At 31.8% G+C, this 15,893-nt stretch overlaps 1 protein-coding gene across 1 annotated transcript in view; it reads left to right on the top strand.

Moving 5' to 3' along the window:
* Window positions 1-109: 109 nt before the first annotated feature.
* LOC122508878 (G protein-coupled receptor kinase 1) overlaps window positions 110-15,893 on the top strand; it is a 73,250-nt gene continuing 57,466 nt past the window's right edge. The window contains exon 1 of the mRNA XM_043622527.1: window positions 110-1,129. Within this exon, the coding sequence (XP_043478462.1) occupies window positions 1,017-1,129 (113 nt within the window). The 5' untranslated portion in view covers window positions 110-1,016. The remainder of the gene's footprint in view (window positions 1,130-15,893) is intronic.

Raw genomic sequence — 15,893 nt, 5'->3', positions numbered from 1 at the left:
GCGATCCGTACAGGCTTCCGTACTTTTATACATTACGATGGCAGAGCTGTGACCGCACCCTTAATATTTCAGTGGTTCTTGTAGTTTCCATCTATGTTACTCAACCTAAGGTTTTTTCACTGGATATAAATCAATTGTGTCGTCTATTGTATTAATTCTTGTACTGTTTTTCTACATTGTAAGAAATTAAAAGTCAGTGTTATTCTTGGTATTTAAATTGAATTTCTCTCAAGTTAAAATATTCACAAAACAAATAACAAACTCGATATATTTGTTGCCAAATGTTTACATGGAAGTTTCCGTTTTTTTTGACAGCAATTCGTTTTAGTAAATTTTCTACTACAATTTATAAACATCAGACAATGACAGCTATAAACTATTGTTTCTACTCGTTGAAAATAAGTTTGTAACGGTTTATATAAAAGTTGATCGAACACTGGATTTAAAATTTTCTCCACTTTTAAATATATATTTTCTTTCATCAAAAAGTGTTTGGTAATTTTCCAGCCAGATATCAATTTTGTGCACAAAGGGAAATAGTGAAAAAATCGACATGATAAAAGATAATCCAAGACATTATTGTTTACTGAAAAGAAATAATCTTTGAAAAATGTGAAATTTTCTGCGTACAATGCTAATATTTCTATGAATCGTGGTAATTTACTCGTGAAAGTGACTGACTGGTTGAATTCGACTATTTTCCATCAAAAACTAAATGATTTAAATCGAACATGATATCCGTCCGATAGTCTTTACGAGTTCTTGTAACAATTCAGACAGTTGCTCTTGATAATTTTATAAAAAAGAAGAAATCTTTGAGAAGGTAAACAGAGTGCTCAGGTTTGACGAGTAAAGTGACGTTCGACATTCAGAAGGGAAAGTGCCGGTTATATTGAGAGTTGTGAGTGCAAGTATCGATGAGTGATGTTCAATAGACAGTGGTCCATTCCTTAAGTAACTTTTTAAAGTTAAAATTTTTGAGTTTCGCGTGAAAATTATATAAAGATCTTGAGAAAATGGCGGATCTTGAGGCTGTTTTGGCGGATGTCAGCTACTTGATGGCCATGGAAAAAAGCAAATGCGCACCCGCAGCAAGAGCAAGCAAAAAGATCGTCTTACCTGATCCTAGGTAATATTAAACACTTGAAAAAACTACTTTTTACATTTTCTTTACAAAATTTACAAGCGAACGTTACACTACCTAATAAGTCAGATAATTTTATTAAAATCATTTAAAAAGTCAATACAGAATAGTTTATTTATTTCAGCCAAATATAATCATTACGAAGAACCTTCAAAATTAAATATCACGATTTTAATCGTATCTGCGTCTCATTTTATTGCAAATCAAAAAATTTGTGGAATATATTTTTTAGGAGCATCCTCATCAGTTTTAATGAAACTTGGCAATATTATATATATTGATACAGGGCACGAACTAGGTCCGTAAATCCCGTAAAGGACTGTAAATTTGCTTGAAGTCCGTAAAAGTCATTATTTTAAAAAAAGATCCGTAAAGTCCGTATTTTTATAGAGAAAAGACGAAAATTCGTAAATTGTACGATATATTTTGATTTTAGAGAAATTACAAATTATTGCAGAAATTCAATTATTTTCAAAAGTAATAAAATCCTTCGCAAAAATTCAATTAAGTTCAAATCCACGCAAACCTTTAATTATATTTTCATAAAATAATAAAAATTTCACAGGAATTCAATTATTTACAAATTTTTTATAAATTTCTTCGCAATCATTCAATTATTTTCATAAATAATAAAATTTTTGCAGGGATTCAATTATATTCGTCGTATCGTAAATAATAAAATTCTTTTTAGGAATTCAGGGTGGCCACTTGTCAGTAAAGTCAGTAAAGTCAGGGAAATGTCAGTGAAACAAAATTTTTGTCAGTAAAGTCAGGGAAATGTCAGAAAAAAAATTTTTGTCAGGGAAATTAAGAAAATTGGGAATTTTTTCGACTTTTCTTCCAAACATTTCAAGTATTTATTTACAATTTTTAAAAATCAATTTTTGAAGAATTTTAATTGCAAATTTTGAAAATAATTGAAATATCAAAAATTTTAATGAAAAATCTTTAAAGGTAAATTTAAAAATGAAAGTTAACGAAAATTAGCTTCTAATTTTTTATAATTCAATGTTTTCAGTATTTTCATTTACATAATTCCAAAAATTCAAATACATTACATTTAATTCTAATTTAATTCTAATTTAATTCTAAGTTAGAGAAAAAAAATTTAATTTGGTTAAAGATTGTGGTTTAAAAGTTAATTTGAACCAAATTTTATCTTTTTATCCGACTGTGGAGCACAGAGAGCCCGGTCACAAAAATATTAATAACTTTTGACCTAATGCAATAGACTGACTTTTCTTTTTTTTAAATACTCGTGATAAAACAGGGAATGATAATTTCTATTTGTTTATAATAATTATTGCTGTGTTAAACAAATTATGAACAAAATCTAACAAATATTTTTTGTTCGAAAGTATGATTAACGACAGGAAATTTTTTTTCAATAATGTGATGCGTAAAAATGGTTTAAACAATAACTCTTAAAACAATTTAAATTTTGCTAATTCAACGTGGGGGTCATATTTTGGTTCGAAAATACTATAAAATTATTGATATGCAATATAACTAGTGAACAACATTTGATCAAAATTGTTTAAATAGTCATATTTCTTAAAGGATTAAAGAAAACAAAAAAAGGTTGAAATATTATAAAGTCTAGGGAATTTTTTGTAGATCTTCCCTAAGAATACATATTTGTTGAGAAATTTAACAGGCAAATAACTTTTGAAATTTTGCAGAACTCTTGTTTTTTTGGTAGAGAACTCTAGAACTCTTTATTCTCTTTCAGAATATTAGGTCAAAATTCTTTTTTGCAAAAATCATAGTGCTATGCAAAGTTAGCACTATGATTTTTCATTGTCGCTTTTTTATTGTTAATTATCAGAACTATTTAAATAATCGTTAGAGAACTCTAGAACTATTGCTAAAGTGCCCAGAACTCTCGTAAAATTTTTGATTTTTCAAAAAAGTAGTGCCAACTTTACATGACTAACTTCAAAGTCTCGTAGTTCAGTAATTTTTGTGTTTTAAAAAATTGTTATGAAGGTTTTTTGTCGAACACTATCGGGGGCTAACAGAACTCTAATCAGAACTCATAGAACTCTCAATATATAAAAAATCAAATTTTTTTTGAAACTTCAAAGTCTTGTAGTTCAGTAGTTTTTGGGTTTTGGAAAACTTGTTATTAAGGTTTCTTGTCGAACACTATCGGAGGCTAACAGAACTCTGAGCAGAACTTTTTTTTCGTAACATTTTAATTTTTTTGAAAAATTCTTGAATTTTTAATTATTTTTTTATGATTTTGGATTATGAGAACTATTGAAATAAACTGTAGGGAACTCTAGAACTCTCTTATAGCTACTCAGAACTTTAATAATAAATCAATTTTTTCAATAGTGGTGGGCTGCGTGAAGTTAGCCCCCCATTATAAAAAAACATATTTTTTACTATTTATTCGACGGAACTATTTCTAAAAACTATCAGGAACTCTAGAACTATTGTAGAGTAAGTCAGAACTCTAAAGAAAATTTAATTTTTTTGAAAGTGGGGGGCCAACTTCACATACATACATATTAATTTTAACTTAAAATATACTTAAAACCAAAGAAATCCTTTTTTAAAAATCCAAAATCGGTTAATTAGAACCAAAGTTATGTCACTTTTAAGAAAAAAAGACAAAAATTTTGAAAATGCCATATTTTTGGTAATTTTCAAAATTTTGAAAAAATATTTGGTGGAGTTGTTTATCACTATAAAAGTAATAAATTTACAAAAGTACAGCCAAATCCCAACAAGTCATGAAAATAAGTGTGTTGAACTGAAGCGGAATCAACCAGTTTTCCTCATAGGACTAGCCAAAATGAGGAATTTTGGTTATATATACTCTAGCGCTTTTGAATGTAATTCCCATAGTCCACACCAGGCGACCGAATTGTCGTTTTTTGTCGTTAACGGTCACTTGCGTAGGCAGAGGGTTTCAAGAAAACGTCAGAGCAGTTTCCTGTATTAAGGGGAAGTGACACCTTTAACCCGAAAAAAATTGATTTTATTTTTTTTTGCTTAAACGATACGTTATAATGTGTAGAATAGGAAGTATATCATGAGAAGTAATTTCGAAGTTATTTTATGTGAAAAAAATCGAAATCTGTAGAAGGTCTCCAAGAGCGTTTTGCACTGAGTACCTGGCGTGGCGACAAGACAACATCAACAATAATAGTTGACCTTGCTAGTTGCTAAGGAGTCCACACGTCACAGCAATAACCAAAATACATGTATTTTGGACAGCAGGCATGCCAATATAATACAATACCCAATTATAAGTTTTTACAATTGATTATTTAACAAGGGTAAACTATGTGAAGAGATACCAGGATGCATACACCTTGCGGAAACTTTCTGCTATCTTGGAGAGATACATCGACCTTCACGACCGAACATACAATGTTTACGTGCCCTTGGATATCATGGACGTCGCATCAATGCTTCGGCAATGCTATAACGTCTATGCAGGAGGACAACAACGCTTTGGTGGTGCCAATAATTATTTTGGACAGAGTTGATAGAGACAGATGTATTCAGCTGCGAAAGGAATAGGGAGCGTGCATTGATGTAATTGCTGAGGAGGTTAGCAAGATGCTTAAGACCTGCGAGATCCAGAAGAATGTTAGCATGACAATTAAGGAGGGACTAAAAAGTCTAAAATCGCTCATTCAGGAGGTTGGAGAAAAGCACGATGAAGCGAGGAGAACGGATGAACGTCTCTATCAAGGATTAGTCTGGTCAGTGGAGGCTCGACAGGACCTTAAAAAGAAGAAGGAGGAGGTGAAACCTCCAAAACTGTCTGCACGTAAGGTTGACAGGGTTTCGAACGTAAATCAAGGTAGGAAAATACCTGGGTTACCGCCACGATCAGCTATGGTGGTTAAGCTGGCTAAAGGTGTTAGTTATGCTGATGTCTTAGGAAAGCTCAAAAGAGAAGCTGAACCTGATGCCAGCCAGACAAGAGTGGTTGGAGCAATGCCCACAAAGAAAGGTGACCTTCTTTTAAAAATAGAAGACTCACAAGGAAAGGAGAAGTTCGCCGAAGAGGTGACAAGGATTGTGGGTGATCTTAATAAGGTGCATCCGTGACCTGTGACCTGTGACCGGCCTCACCGCACTTAAAGCACGCAGCCGATCTGTCCTCCTTCTGGCATTTGGCTCCAATATGGCCGTATCCCAGGCATCGATGACACCGGACGACCATTACTTTTCTTTTGATTGGGCAACACATAAAACCAATTTTTACGTGTCCCAATTTCTCCAGCCTGTTCGCCACTTTCAGATTGGTGACTACAACCGCGAGCTTCATCCCTCGGCGGTTGGGTCCTAAGACTGTCACTCTTCTGTTTCCTGGCTTACCCATTGCTTCAGACAACACTTGTTGCACCTCAGCTTCTTGGGTAAGGCAATCCAAATCACGGATCTCGAGTGTAACTCTTCGATCCAATGACTGCACCTTACCCATGCTTCCAACCGCTTTGGTAACCTCGGCGGTGAAAGCGTCTTTGTCGGAGTCTCCTCTGAACTTAATCAGAAGGTCCCCCTTGTTTGTAGCTTTTGCTGATACTATTCTCGTATGGCTGTCCTCCGGGTTAACCTCTTTGCGAAGCTTACCTAGAACGTCAGCATACGTCAATCCTTGACCGACTCGGATTAGAACTGTGGATCTTTTTGACCCAATTCTTTCCAATTGAGGAATCTTTGGATCTGGTACTTCCTTTTCCATTGGAGGAGCTTCCTCCTTTTTCCTCTTATGGGTTGGGGTTCTAGTCTCCTCTGGACTCCTCTAGTCCCTCTCTCTTCCGTTTCTGAGCATCTCTTATGATGCTTTTGAGATTACGCCTATATGAACGCTCTCTCTCTTCCTTACGGTCCTTGCGGTTACACTCGGCACCGCTCAGAACGCTTGCCAAATCGACGTCCGACTCATCGGCCGCGACATGCTTTGATTTTGCTTCTTTCAGCAGGACTTCGATGACTTTAAGTCCATCTTTTACCGTCTTCTTGACGCCCCTCTGAATGTCGCAAGACTCCATCACCTTTGCGACCTCCAACTCCAATTTGTCGAGACAAGTCGCCTCCTCCTTTCTGAGTCGCAAGCATATCTCGCGACTCTCTTTTATTGCCTCGTCGTCCACTTCCGAGTGGATAGCGCTGCGTACGGTCTTTCTGCTACTGCAACTTGACACACTCAGAAGGCTCGACGCGCTTCCTTTTCTCCTTCGTTCTTTGTACACGATGTTCTGTGGTTCTAACCTTTCCACGATCACACGTGGTACTGCAAGAAATTGTGCGCCCCTAATCCGCGCGCACTTGAGCATCAGTCCTGGGACCGATGGTGAGATTTCCCGTTTCCGGCCTGCTCACATGGGGTACCTTCTCTGAATTTTCTGAATCCATTTTTTCTTGCTGTTTAGTTGCCCTTTAGTGAAAAGCCCCGCCACCACGACAAGGTCTACCGAACATATCCATGATGCCAGTCGTGTCTGGCAGCGGACCCACTTCTCCCAGTCCATCAAAGAAATCAATGATGTTCGGCAGTGGATCCACTTCTCCCAGTACATCAAAGAAATCAATGATATTTGGCAGTGGATCCGCTTCTCCCAGCACGTCAAAGACATCGATGATGTTCGGTAGTGGACAACCATCGGCGGGGATAAAGGTGGGCTTTATGTCGTGCCTAATCAGAAAAAAGATGTATGGTCGTAAAGGTGCATGTAAAGGTGTGATGTAAAGGTGCAATAGGTGCCTGGGATACGGCCTCATATGAAGAGGTTGTAAGGCGGTAGACAGATCGGCTACGTGCTTTAGGTGCCGAGAGGCTTTTTATTTAAAGAAAAGCACGGCGACAAGGTTGATGTGAACTATGTCGCAGGCAGCGACATAGTTCCGTGGGTTAAAGAATAGTCCATATTAAGAAAGGAGAGCTTTTTAGTGGGTCGACCAGAACAAGAGCGGTCATTCCCACACAACCTAGGATTCTTTAACCAGGTATCTGAATTCACAGATTTTCCACTTCCGATTACAAAAAAATTATTATTTAACAATAAGCAAATTTTAATTAAGGAAGATTTCGACTATATCAGCAATTAGTGACATCTATTAAGCAAATTTATTTAAAAGTGTTCTTTTTTTGACAATTTTCTCTCATTTTTACACCCGATTTTATTAATAATTATCATTTAAAACAAAAATTTTAATCTACAAATCTTATAAAGGGGTTATACAAGTCAGGAGGTCGGAAAAATGAAGTTTCTCCGGATTTTTTTTTAAAAGAAATATTTATTTATTAAAACGAAAGTTTTACTATAATGTTTTACATGTTTTAAAGTTTTAAAAAAATATTTCATTTGTAAAAATATTATTTTTTTTGGCCTCTGTAGCTTATCTCCCAAAGATCCTAAAAAAAAGTGTTTCGCGGTGAACAAGATAACAATTGATAGAATCATCTGAAATCAAAAAGTTAAATAGATTCTGTTAGTGTATGAAAAAATGTTCTCTTTGATCGAAGGAATTAAAAAAATATTATTTTTTGACAAAATGGCAGCCAAAAAAACTTCATTTTTATGAAAAAAAATCGTCTTTAAATGTTGATTAAAATTATAATTTTATTTAAAAAACCTTTAATCAAGGACAGCAAAAAGTAGTTGTTGAGCTTGTGTGAAAATTAGAGCTAAATCGGTTCAGCGGTTTTTGAGAAATCTTGTTCACCGACTTGAAAAACATAGTTTTGATAAAAGCGAGTTTAAAGTTTCACAAACAGTTTACATTGAGTAAAATTTTTTTTTTCTCATCTTACATTGAATCATCTATTAAGGACTATATAGTGAGTCTTCCACTCCTGTTGCAGCTTCCAGAAAATACAAAAACATCGATTTTTTTAAAATCGTGACTGTTTAAAACCCCTTAATTGATTAAATGTGATTCAATTAAGAATAAATTAAGCAGTTTATAAACTCAAGTTTTTATTTATAAATTTCTACATTTTAAGTCATTTTTTACTATATTGAGGTGACTACTAACGCAACTTTAAAAAATCTATTAAAGTTATTATTGATTAAAAAATCTATTTATTATTTAGTTGATGTAATTTTCTCTTTCTTTTAACTTTTAGCGAAAACAACAAAATATTAATTTATATATTACTTTATATTGTTTTATAATTAATCGTCTTGATATATATTCGTTTATGATGTATAGGCAAACATCTACAACACATGCAGTTATAGCCAATATCCGGAATCCATTCATACTTTAGGAAGTATAAATGTTCAGCACAAAAACCTTTTAATGTATTTCTAAAATATCTTTCACACACACTCATTGTTTCAAAATAACCATTTTCATTCTCTTTTTAGTTTTTAAAAATGTCATCTGCTTCCAACGTTCGATGTTTTTCTTCATTATTCTCTTTCTCCATCGTGCTTTTCCTGTCCTCTTTCTCACCATGCCCCATTTTATGTTTCTTTTTTTATCGCCTCCACGCTTTTCCTTTTCCTCCTCTTTCTCTTTTTTTTAGCGAATCTCCCTTCTCTTCGCATGCTTTTTCCATCCTTCTTTCCCGCTTCTTCACGCTATTCTCCTCAACGTTTTTTCATTTTTCTTTTTTTTCGAATTTATACTTCTCCCCTTGCGAAAAAATTGCAATAAAATATAAAACGAAAATGTAGTAAATTTTATAATTTATAGACGAAAATTGTTTTTAAAAATATTTTTCTTTAAAAAAATCTGACATTTTTATTTATATTTTTTTTCGAACCTGTAAAAATGTTTTGATTACATTCTAAAAGAGTAATTATACTATTTCATAAAAATTTAATTTAAATTGTATTTAAAGTAATTGATTTCTTTTGAAAAATTATATTAAAGTATTCAAAAATAATTTAATTTTGTAAAAAATAATTAAAATCCTGCGATCAATTTTATAATTGATGAAAATAATTGAATTAATTGCCATAAAAATTGTTATTATTAGTGAAAGTAATTGAATTATTGTGAATTATTATTCACTCTAAAAATGAGTAGATAATCAAAAAATGTTCTATTCCTTTGACTTACGAATTTCTTTAATTATAAAATTATATATTATGGGGATTTCACGTGAAGTGATCCAGGCCTCATGCGTTTACACTTCATAGTTTGTTGACTTGTAGTTCACTTAAAACAAAAGATGTGAATTTCACAAAATATGGTTTGAAAAGGTTTTTTTCGTGTAGAATTTATAATTAAATTAATTAAATTAAATTTATTATTAAATGTAATTAAATTAAAAAAGTATGTTTTCTCTGTGTAGAATTTAATTTCGTAGCATTTTTAAAAATGTATTTATTTTTGTAAAATTATCTGGTATTGAATTTAACGGCGTAGAGTTAACAATTTATAAAGAATTAAAAAAATTGTACCATGCGTAAAATTAAATTTGGTAGAATTTAACCCCACAGCAGTCACGCCTTTTTTGTGTCTCACTCGCACTCCAAGAGCGCCCAAAAGGTTGAGTAGTGTTGCGTGGTAAAAAAATTTTGTATAAGAAAAAAGCTCAGCTTTATTTCTAAATAAAAATCTTTTTTTTTTAAATACCAATTATACAAAAAAATAAAAACTAATTTTAATTTTTAATTTTTCAGGGTAAAAAACTTTTGTTAGAAGTCATATAATATTCAAAATAAGAAATTATAATTAATATTAAAAATAAACTTACTTTCACTGCAATCTCTTGATTTTAAAGCATCGAACTCTTCAGGCAAAGTTTTATTATCTCGTGCTTTAAATAGTGCTCTGAAAAAATCAAACCAATTTCTGATCGGATCTTCTTCTTTTGTAAATTTTTAAAAGTCGAAATCCAAGATAATTAATGGATATCCTTTAGGATTCTCAAGGGCTCTCCACTCTGTAAATATGTTAGAAACTTTCTGAGATGAAGAATCTAGTTTTCCTTCTTCACTCCGATATTTGGCAGTTACTTTCCAATGACTGACTACAACTTCCCAAGGTTGCAAAATTTCTCTCAACCATTGTAAACTCTCCGACACTTCTTCAGATATTCCTTCCAAATATATAAAATTTAATTTAAATATTTAATAAATAGAAATAAAAGATATTAAGGTCATGTTATTCAGTGTGGCGTTTTTTCTTAGTAAAGTATATGGGGCACGTGACCACTGAATAACATAACCTTAAAAAAGTTTTTAATTTTGGTGAATTAAACTTCTAAATCGTTTAAAAAATTCAGATAAATAGAAAATTAAATTAATTGCATTTAGGGTAAGTACAAATTATGAAGAATAAAATTGGAAAATATTGAAAATATAAACAATACACAATACTCTTTTTGCAGATGATACTACTAATAATATTGCACATTGTTGTAATTTGTTTTTGTATTTGTGTGCTAATTTGCCACTTACAGGCACTGCATTCTGTGTTCTCGAGTCTTGTTTTTTTATCGGCGAAATGTAGTATATGTTTATATTCTTAGAAGGAAAGATTTTTCATTTTCGTGGTCCAGTTACAACCTTCTTAAGTAATGTATGCGTCGTTTGGAAAGTTTGGTTCACTTGATGTCAATTCGCTAATGCGAAAGCAAGAACTTTTGCATTGTGAACACATTTTGCTTTGTTCTTCAATAAAGCATGTTTGTGATGCAGATTGGTTGAAACTGTTAGTTAATTGCTGTGTTTTAATTAGAGACTATTTGCACAACAATTCAGTATAGTCATAATCAAAAATTTTTAGTTTATCGTTGAATTCATCAAGTATAAATATTGTGCATAACATCTGGAGGAATATCAATAGTAGGACTAAAGTTTTCAATTTGGTCAATTTTCAATAGATTCTTACTGTATCTCGGTTTGTGCCGTAAGGTTTAGAGAGTATTTTCTTTTCTGCGTCAAAAGCGTGTTCAGTTTCAATGTACTTGACGCAAATAACTTTCTGGAATCCGAATTAAATTAATAATTTCAGTTGTTGATGTTCGTACCTCATATAAACTAGCTTCGCAGGAAATACAAGTTTGTCCCGCAGTAAAACCTTCTTTAAATCTTGATGTCTTGCCGCAATATTAGATCAGCCATTTTGGATTTTCGAAAACTGACATCACATTCGTAATCAGGGACACCGAAAACACCCGAGTAACAAGTTTCAAGCAAAATGGTGTCATTTTGAAGAATTCGTTCGCCATATTGAATCCGCCATTGTTAATTTTTGAAAACTGGGAAATTGTTTCTACTTGATTCAAATAAATTTTTTTCATTGTTTTCAAATAAAAGCTATATCGATTTGATACCTACATAAAACATAAAACTTCTAGTTTTATTTTCTCTAATTTAAAATTTTTTATCTAATATTTAAAATTAAATAATTATTTTGGAATCAACTTTTTCTTGTCAATCTTTATTATTAAACAATATTTAAAGGCATGCATTTTATGTATATAAAATTAAATTGCTATTTTGTAACTAATTGCCCTAGATTTATAAACTTGGTGGATTTTAAGTTGTAGACAGTTCATCATTTTTATCCGTCTTGAGCTTTAATATTTTACTGCATTAAAGTTTGTGAAATTTAGTTTGCTAATTAAGATAGAATAAGAATGAAAATCTTTAATAAAAAATCAAATTTTTAGTCTTGTTTTATTTTATTTACTTTGGCTATTGATTTTCATTTTTTGTTTTATTTAAGGCTGTGATTATATTTTTTATTAATTTAAGCTTTAAATTAAAATTATTTCATTGGAGCTTTTTAAACTGTAATTTATACTAAAAAAGTGGAACATAAGATTAGAAATTAATTTGATTGGCTGATTCTATTTGAGAATGTAATTATTTTTTGTGATACAATATCAAGTATCGGTTGTGGGCACTCAGATTGGTTCGGTTGTGGGTACCACTGTTATTCATGACAAATCGAGAGATACCGTTGTCGATATAATTATAAGTAATTTCTTACAATATTTAATAGTGTTTTATGAATTTTAAGAGTTTATGTTCTAATCAGAGAAATCTTATATTTGTCCTTACATATGTAGCACAGTAGTTTGAAATTGAAAAGTAGTGTTCAAAATAGCATAGAGCCTACAAATCTTAAGTGATTTTGGATTTTCTTTTTTCTAAATAATCTTGATTAAATTCCTAAGAGATTGCTCAAGCCCAATTTTCAATTTGCAAATCCGCCATTTTGAATTTAAAAAAGTGACGTCATATTTATAATTAGCGACCCCAAAAACTCCAGAGTAAAGATTAAAGCCGTCTGCCATATTGGACCAGCCATTTTGAATTTTGAAAAAGTGACGTCATATTCGTAATTAGTGACCCTAAAAACTCCCAAGTAACAAATTTCATTAAGTTTCCTAAAAGCCATCGTCTAAAGTGTCTATTTGTTTATAACAATTAACAAATGGGACTTTTAATTGTAGACCTATATTCAGTTGCTTATAAGTCCGAAAATATTGAGTTTAGGAAAAAGTTGTCAAAGAATGAAAGTTTTAGTTTTCTTTCGACTTTTAAAAAATGTAAACAAAAAAATTTTTTTTATAAACAAATTAATTTTTTCTAACTTTGGGCCGGATTTTTTTTTATTTTTTTAAAATTTATTTATACCTTATAATATAGAGAAGATTTTCCAAAAAGTCCCGAAATGGGCTTGATGTGTTAAATGAGTTTTAAAACATTTTCAAAAAACACTTGCAAGCATCACAGTGGGATTTTTTTTACAATTAACTTTTTAACACTGTCTACAGCGTAGACCCTTTAATTTTAAACAAAGAACACTCAAGTAGATTAAAAATTTCACGCTGTAGACAGTTTTAAAAAGTTAAATGTAAAAAAAATCCCACTGTGATGCTTGCAAGTGATTTTTGAATATGTTTTAAAACTCATTTAACACATCAGGCCCATATAGGGACTTTTTGGAAAATCTTCTCTATATTATAAGGTATAAATAAATTTAAAAAAAATAAAAAAAAATCTGGCCCAAAGTTAAAGAAAATTAATTTGTTTATAAAAAAAATTTTTGTTTACATTTCTTAAAAGTTGAAAGAAAACTAAAACTTTCATTCTTTGACAACTATTTCCTAAACTTAATATTTTCGGACTTATAAGCTACTGAATATAGGTCTACAATTAAAAGTCCAAAATTTTGAAAATTCATAACTCGAAAATTTAAACAATTAAACAAAAATAAAAAAATACGTATCTGTTTTTTTCGATACAGAATAGAAAAATAGTTATTTATGATACAAGTGCGTAAAATCGTTGATTATACGAGTGTGACGTTTGCAGCTCGAGCCGAAGGCGAGTGCTGCAAGTCACACAAGTATAATCTGATTTACGCACGAGTGCCATACAAAATTTTTTGCAACACAAAAACAACTATACTTGCAGCAATATTGCTAATATTACTGTAACTTTAGGTGTAGTGGGGAACTGTTAAATGAAGTATTCTAGAAGCTAAAATAAAAAAATGTGATTGTAAATTGTTAATTAAAAGCATTATTTCATTGTTTCTCATCAAACAGTCACAAGAATGCGTAAAGTAACCTTTTTACGCACTGAAAATCACTTTACACACTGGAATTCACTTTACACACTGCTATAAAAAGAAGTACTTTACACACAGTTTTCTGTGTGTAAAATTCAATTTTACAGGTTAGTGTTGCAAAAAAATATTTTTGAACGATTTTAAGAGGTCGACTTAAATCTCACGTGGAATTGCCCATATGTAAAAAATTGCGTTTTGTTCAATTGTTTATACAAAATAATATAAATAATTATGCAAATTGAAAATAAAAAATCGGGCTCGAGCGACCTCTTAGGAATTTAATCAATTATATAATTAGTTATATATTTTGAACACTACTTTTTAATTTCAAACCACTGTGCATAGGGGAGGAGGGGAGGTCAAAATTAGAAAAATCATTCCTACGCACAAAAACCTGGGTTCATTTTTGTTGCAACTCAAAGTGAGCCCATGTTAAACGCCATAAAACGTGGCGCCAAAAAACGAGGTTAATTTTTGTAGCGCTTCAAATTGAGTAGCGAAGGCAACTACAAAAACCTAAGTTTTTTCAGTGTACGTAGTTAACCCATTAAGTCCCATAAAGAAACCAGCCATTGTATTAAAAAACTAACAATTGGATTCATACGAAAATTTGCAGAGACATTTGGAAATATTCTTTTATTATTTTTAGTCATTCCTCTTGTTTTACACCGTTCACAACTATAAAATCCACCGTGCCCTTTACATTTCTTTAGAAATGCTCTTGCCGATGTATTACAGCAGAAACCACTAACTTCCACTCGATAGTGACGATTATTGATAATTATTTCGTTCTCTATTAAATTATTTATTTCATTTACAAAGTCGCTCAAATAATCATCCACACTTTCAGGTTTAGAATCACCACTAAATACTGCAACTATTAATGGTTCAGACTTATAATCTTTATGCAATAATTGTCCCAAATTCGGTCAGAATTGCTCACTTGAACTGTTGTATACACTGTTAAAAATAAGACTATAACTTTACACTATAAAGATTGAATTTCACACCAAAAGTTTGAATGCTTGATTGGAAACTTCAAATCAATAGATAGCGATTCATTTGCCGGAAACATTAAACAAAATGTCGATTTGTAAATGAATATTTATAAAAATTGAAATAAAAAGAATGTCTTTTGTAAAGTTATAGCTCAGGTAGTGTATGCCTTTATGCAAAAGGCATGAATTCCCCATCAAGTGTAGAAAATCAATTGGAACTAGATAGATCGCCCCCATTTAAAGCAAACACGGAAGATCAATCCTCTATTTTCGCGATCGCGCGAAATTTGGTCCAGTCGGGAAGCTGTTGTTTTTCGATTATACCAAGTCGGACGAGAGCTAAGTTTAAGATGTTCCTTCCAGCGTTGACACCTCTGTTCCATGCTGTCTTGTAACTGAACCAATAGGCAGTTCTATTTCTCAAAATTTTCATCTTTTTATTGCACTTACTGCACATTTTAGTGGTATTGAATTCATCGATAAAAACAAGACGTAAATTTTTATATTTATCTTGCTTTTCGGCTAATCTTCGTACGACTTTTCTCAAAGGCTTGCGTACATGGCCACGCATCCATTGTGAAATTTTTGGACTGCCTATCGCTATAAGTTGTTTTTTATTTCTATTGCCCACTAGATAATCGGCAAGATAAACCGTTTCTCTTTGGACAAGCATTGTCCCACTTGAGGCGAGCAATTTTTCTTTTCTCCATATTCGGTTGTTGATTATAGAAGGTTTTTATGAAAAATGTTGTACTCGAAACAATAAGGGATGGATCGCGATGATTGACCTTATTTTTAAATTCTGGAGTTTCTAACAAATTTTCGTAATCGGATCATTACCTACTTTATATAAAATTGAACGCCGTTTATATTCCTGTGTTTGGAATCGAAATGATGCTGTGGGAATTTTAATGGGTTTGTCTTTAGAATTAATATTAAAGTCTTGCTACATTTCTCTTTCAATGCCACCGAAAGCAAGCTTTAACCCTGCGTCCAGTCCTTTTAAAATTTTATATTTAGTTTTATTCCTGTTCGGTAGACAAGAAATCAATTATTTTCTTTGGTTTTATAACATCGTAAATTACGGAGACGGCAATGCTTTCGGTCATAATTGTCCCGGAAAATTTATATTTCTCTTTATTTACGCGTAATTTCGAGATATTAAACAGTCTTTCTCACCTACGTTCATTTTCAAGATATTTTTCTTGATTCCTATCAGTCACGACTTTCTT

This window comes from Leptopilina heterotoma, unplaced genomic scaffold (assembly GCF_015476425.1).
Source record: "Leptopilina heterotoma isolate Lh14 unplaced genomic scaffold, ASM1547642v1 Lhet_58, whole genome shotgun sequence".
NCBI classification, from domain to species: Eukaryota; Metazoa; Arthropoda; class Insecta; order Hymenoptera; family Figitidae; genus Leptopilina; species Leptopilina heterotoma.
Note: the sequence above shows the minus strand (reverse complement) of the source record. Positions and strands in the feature narration are given on the sequence as shown.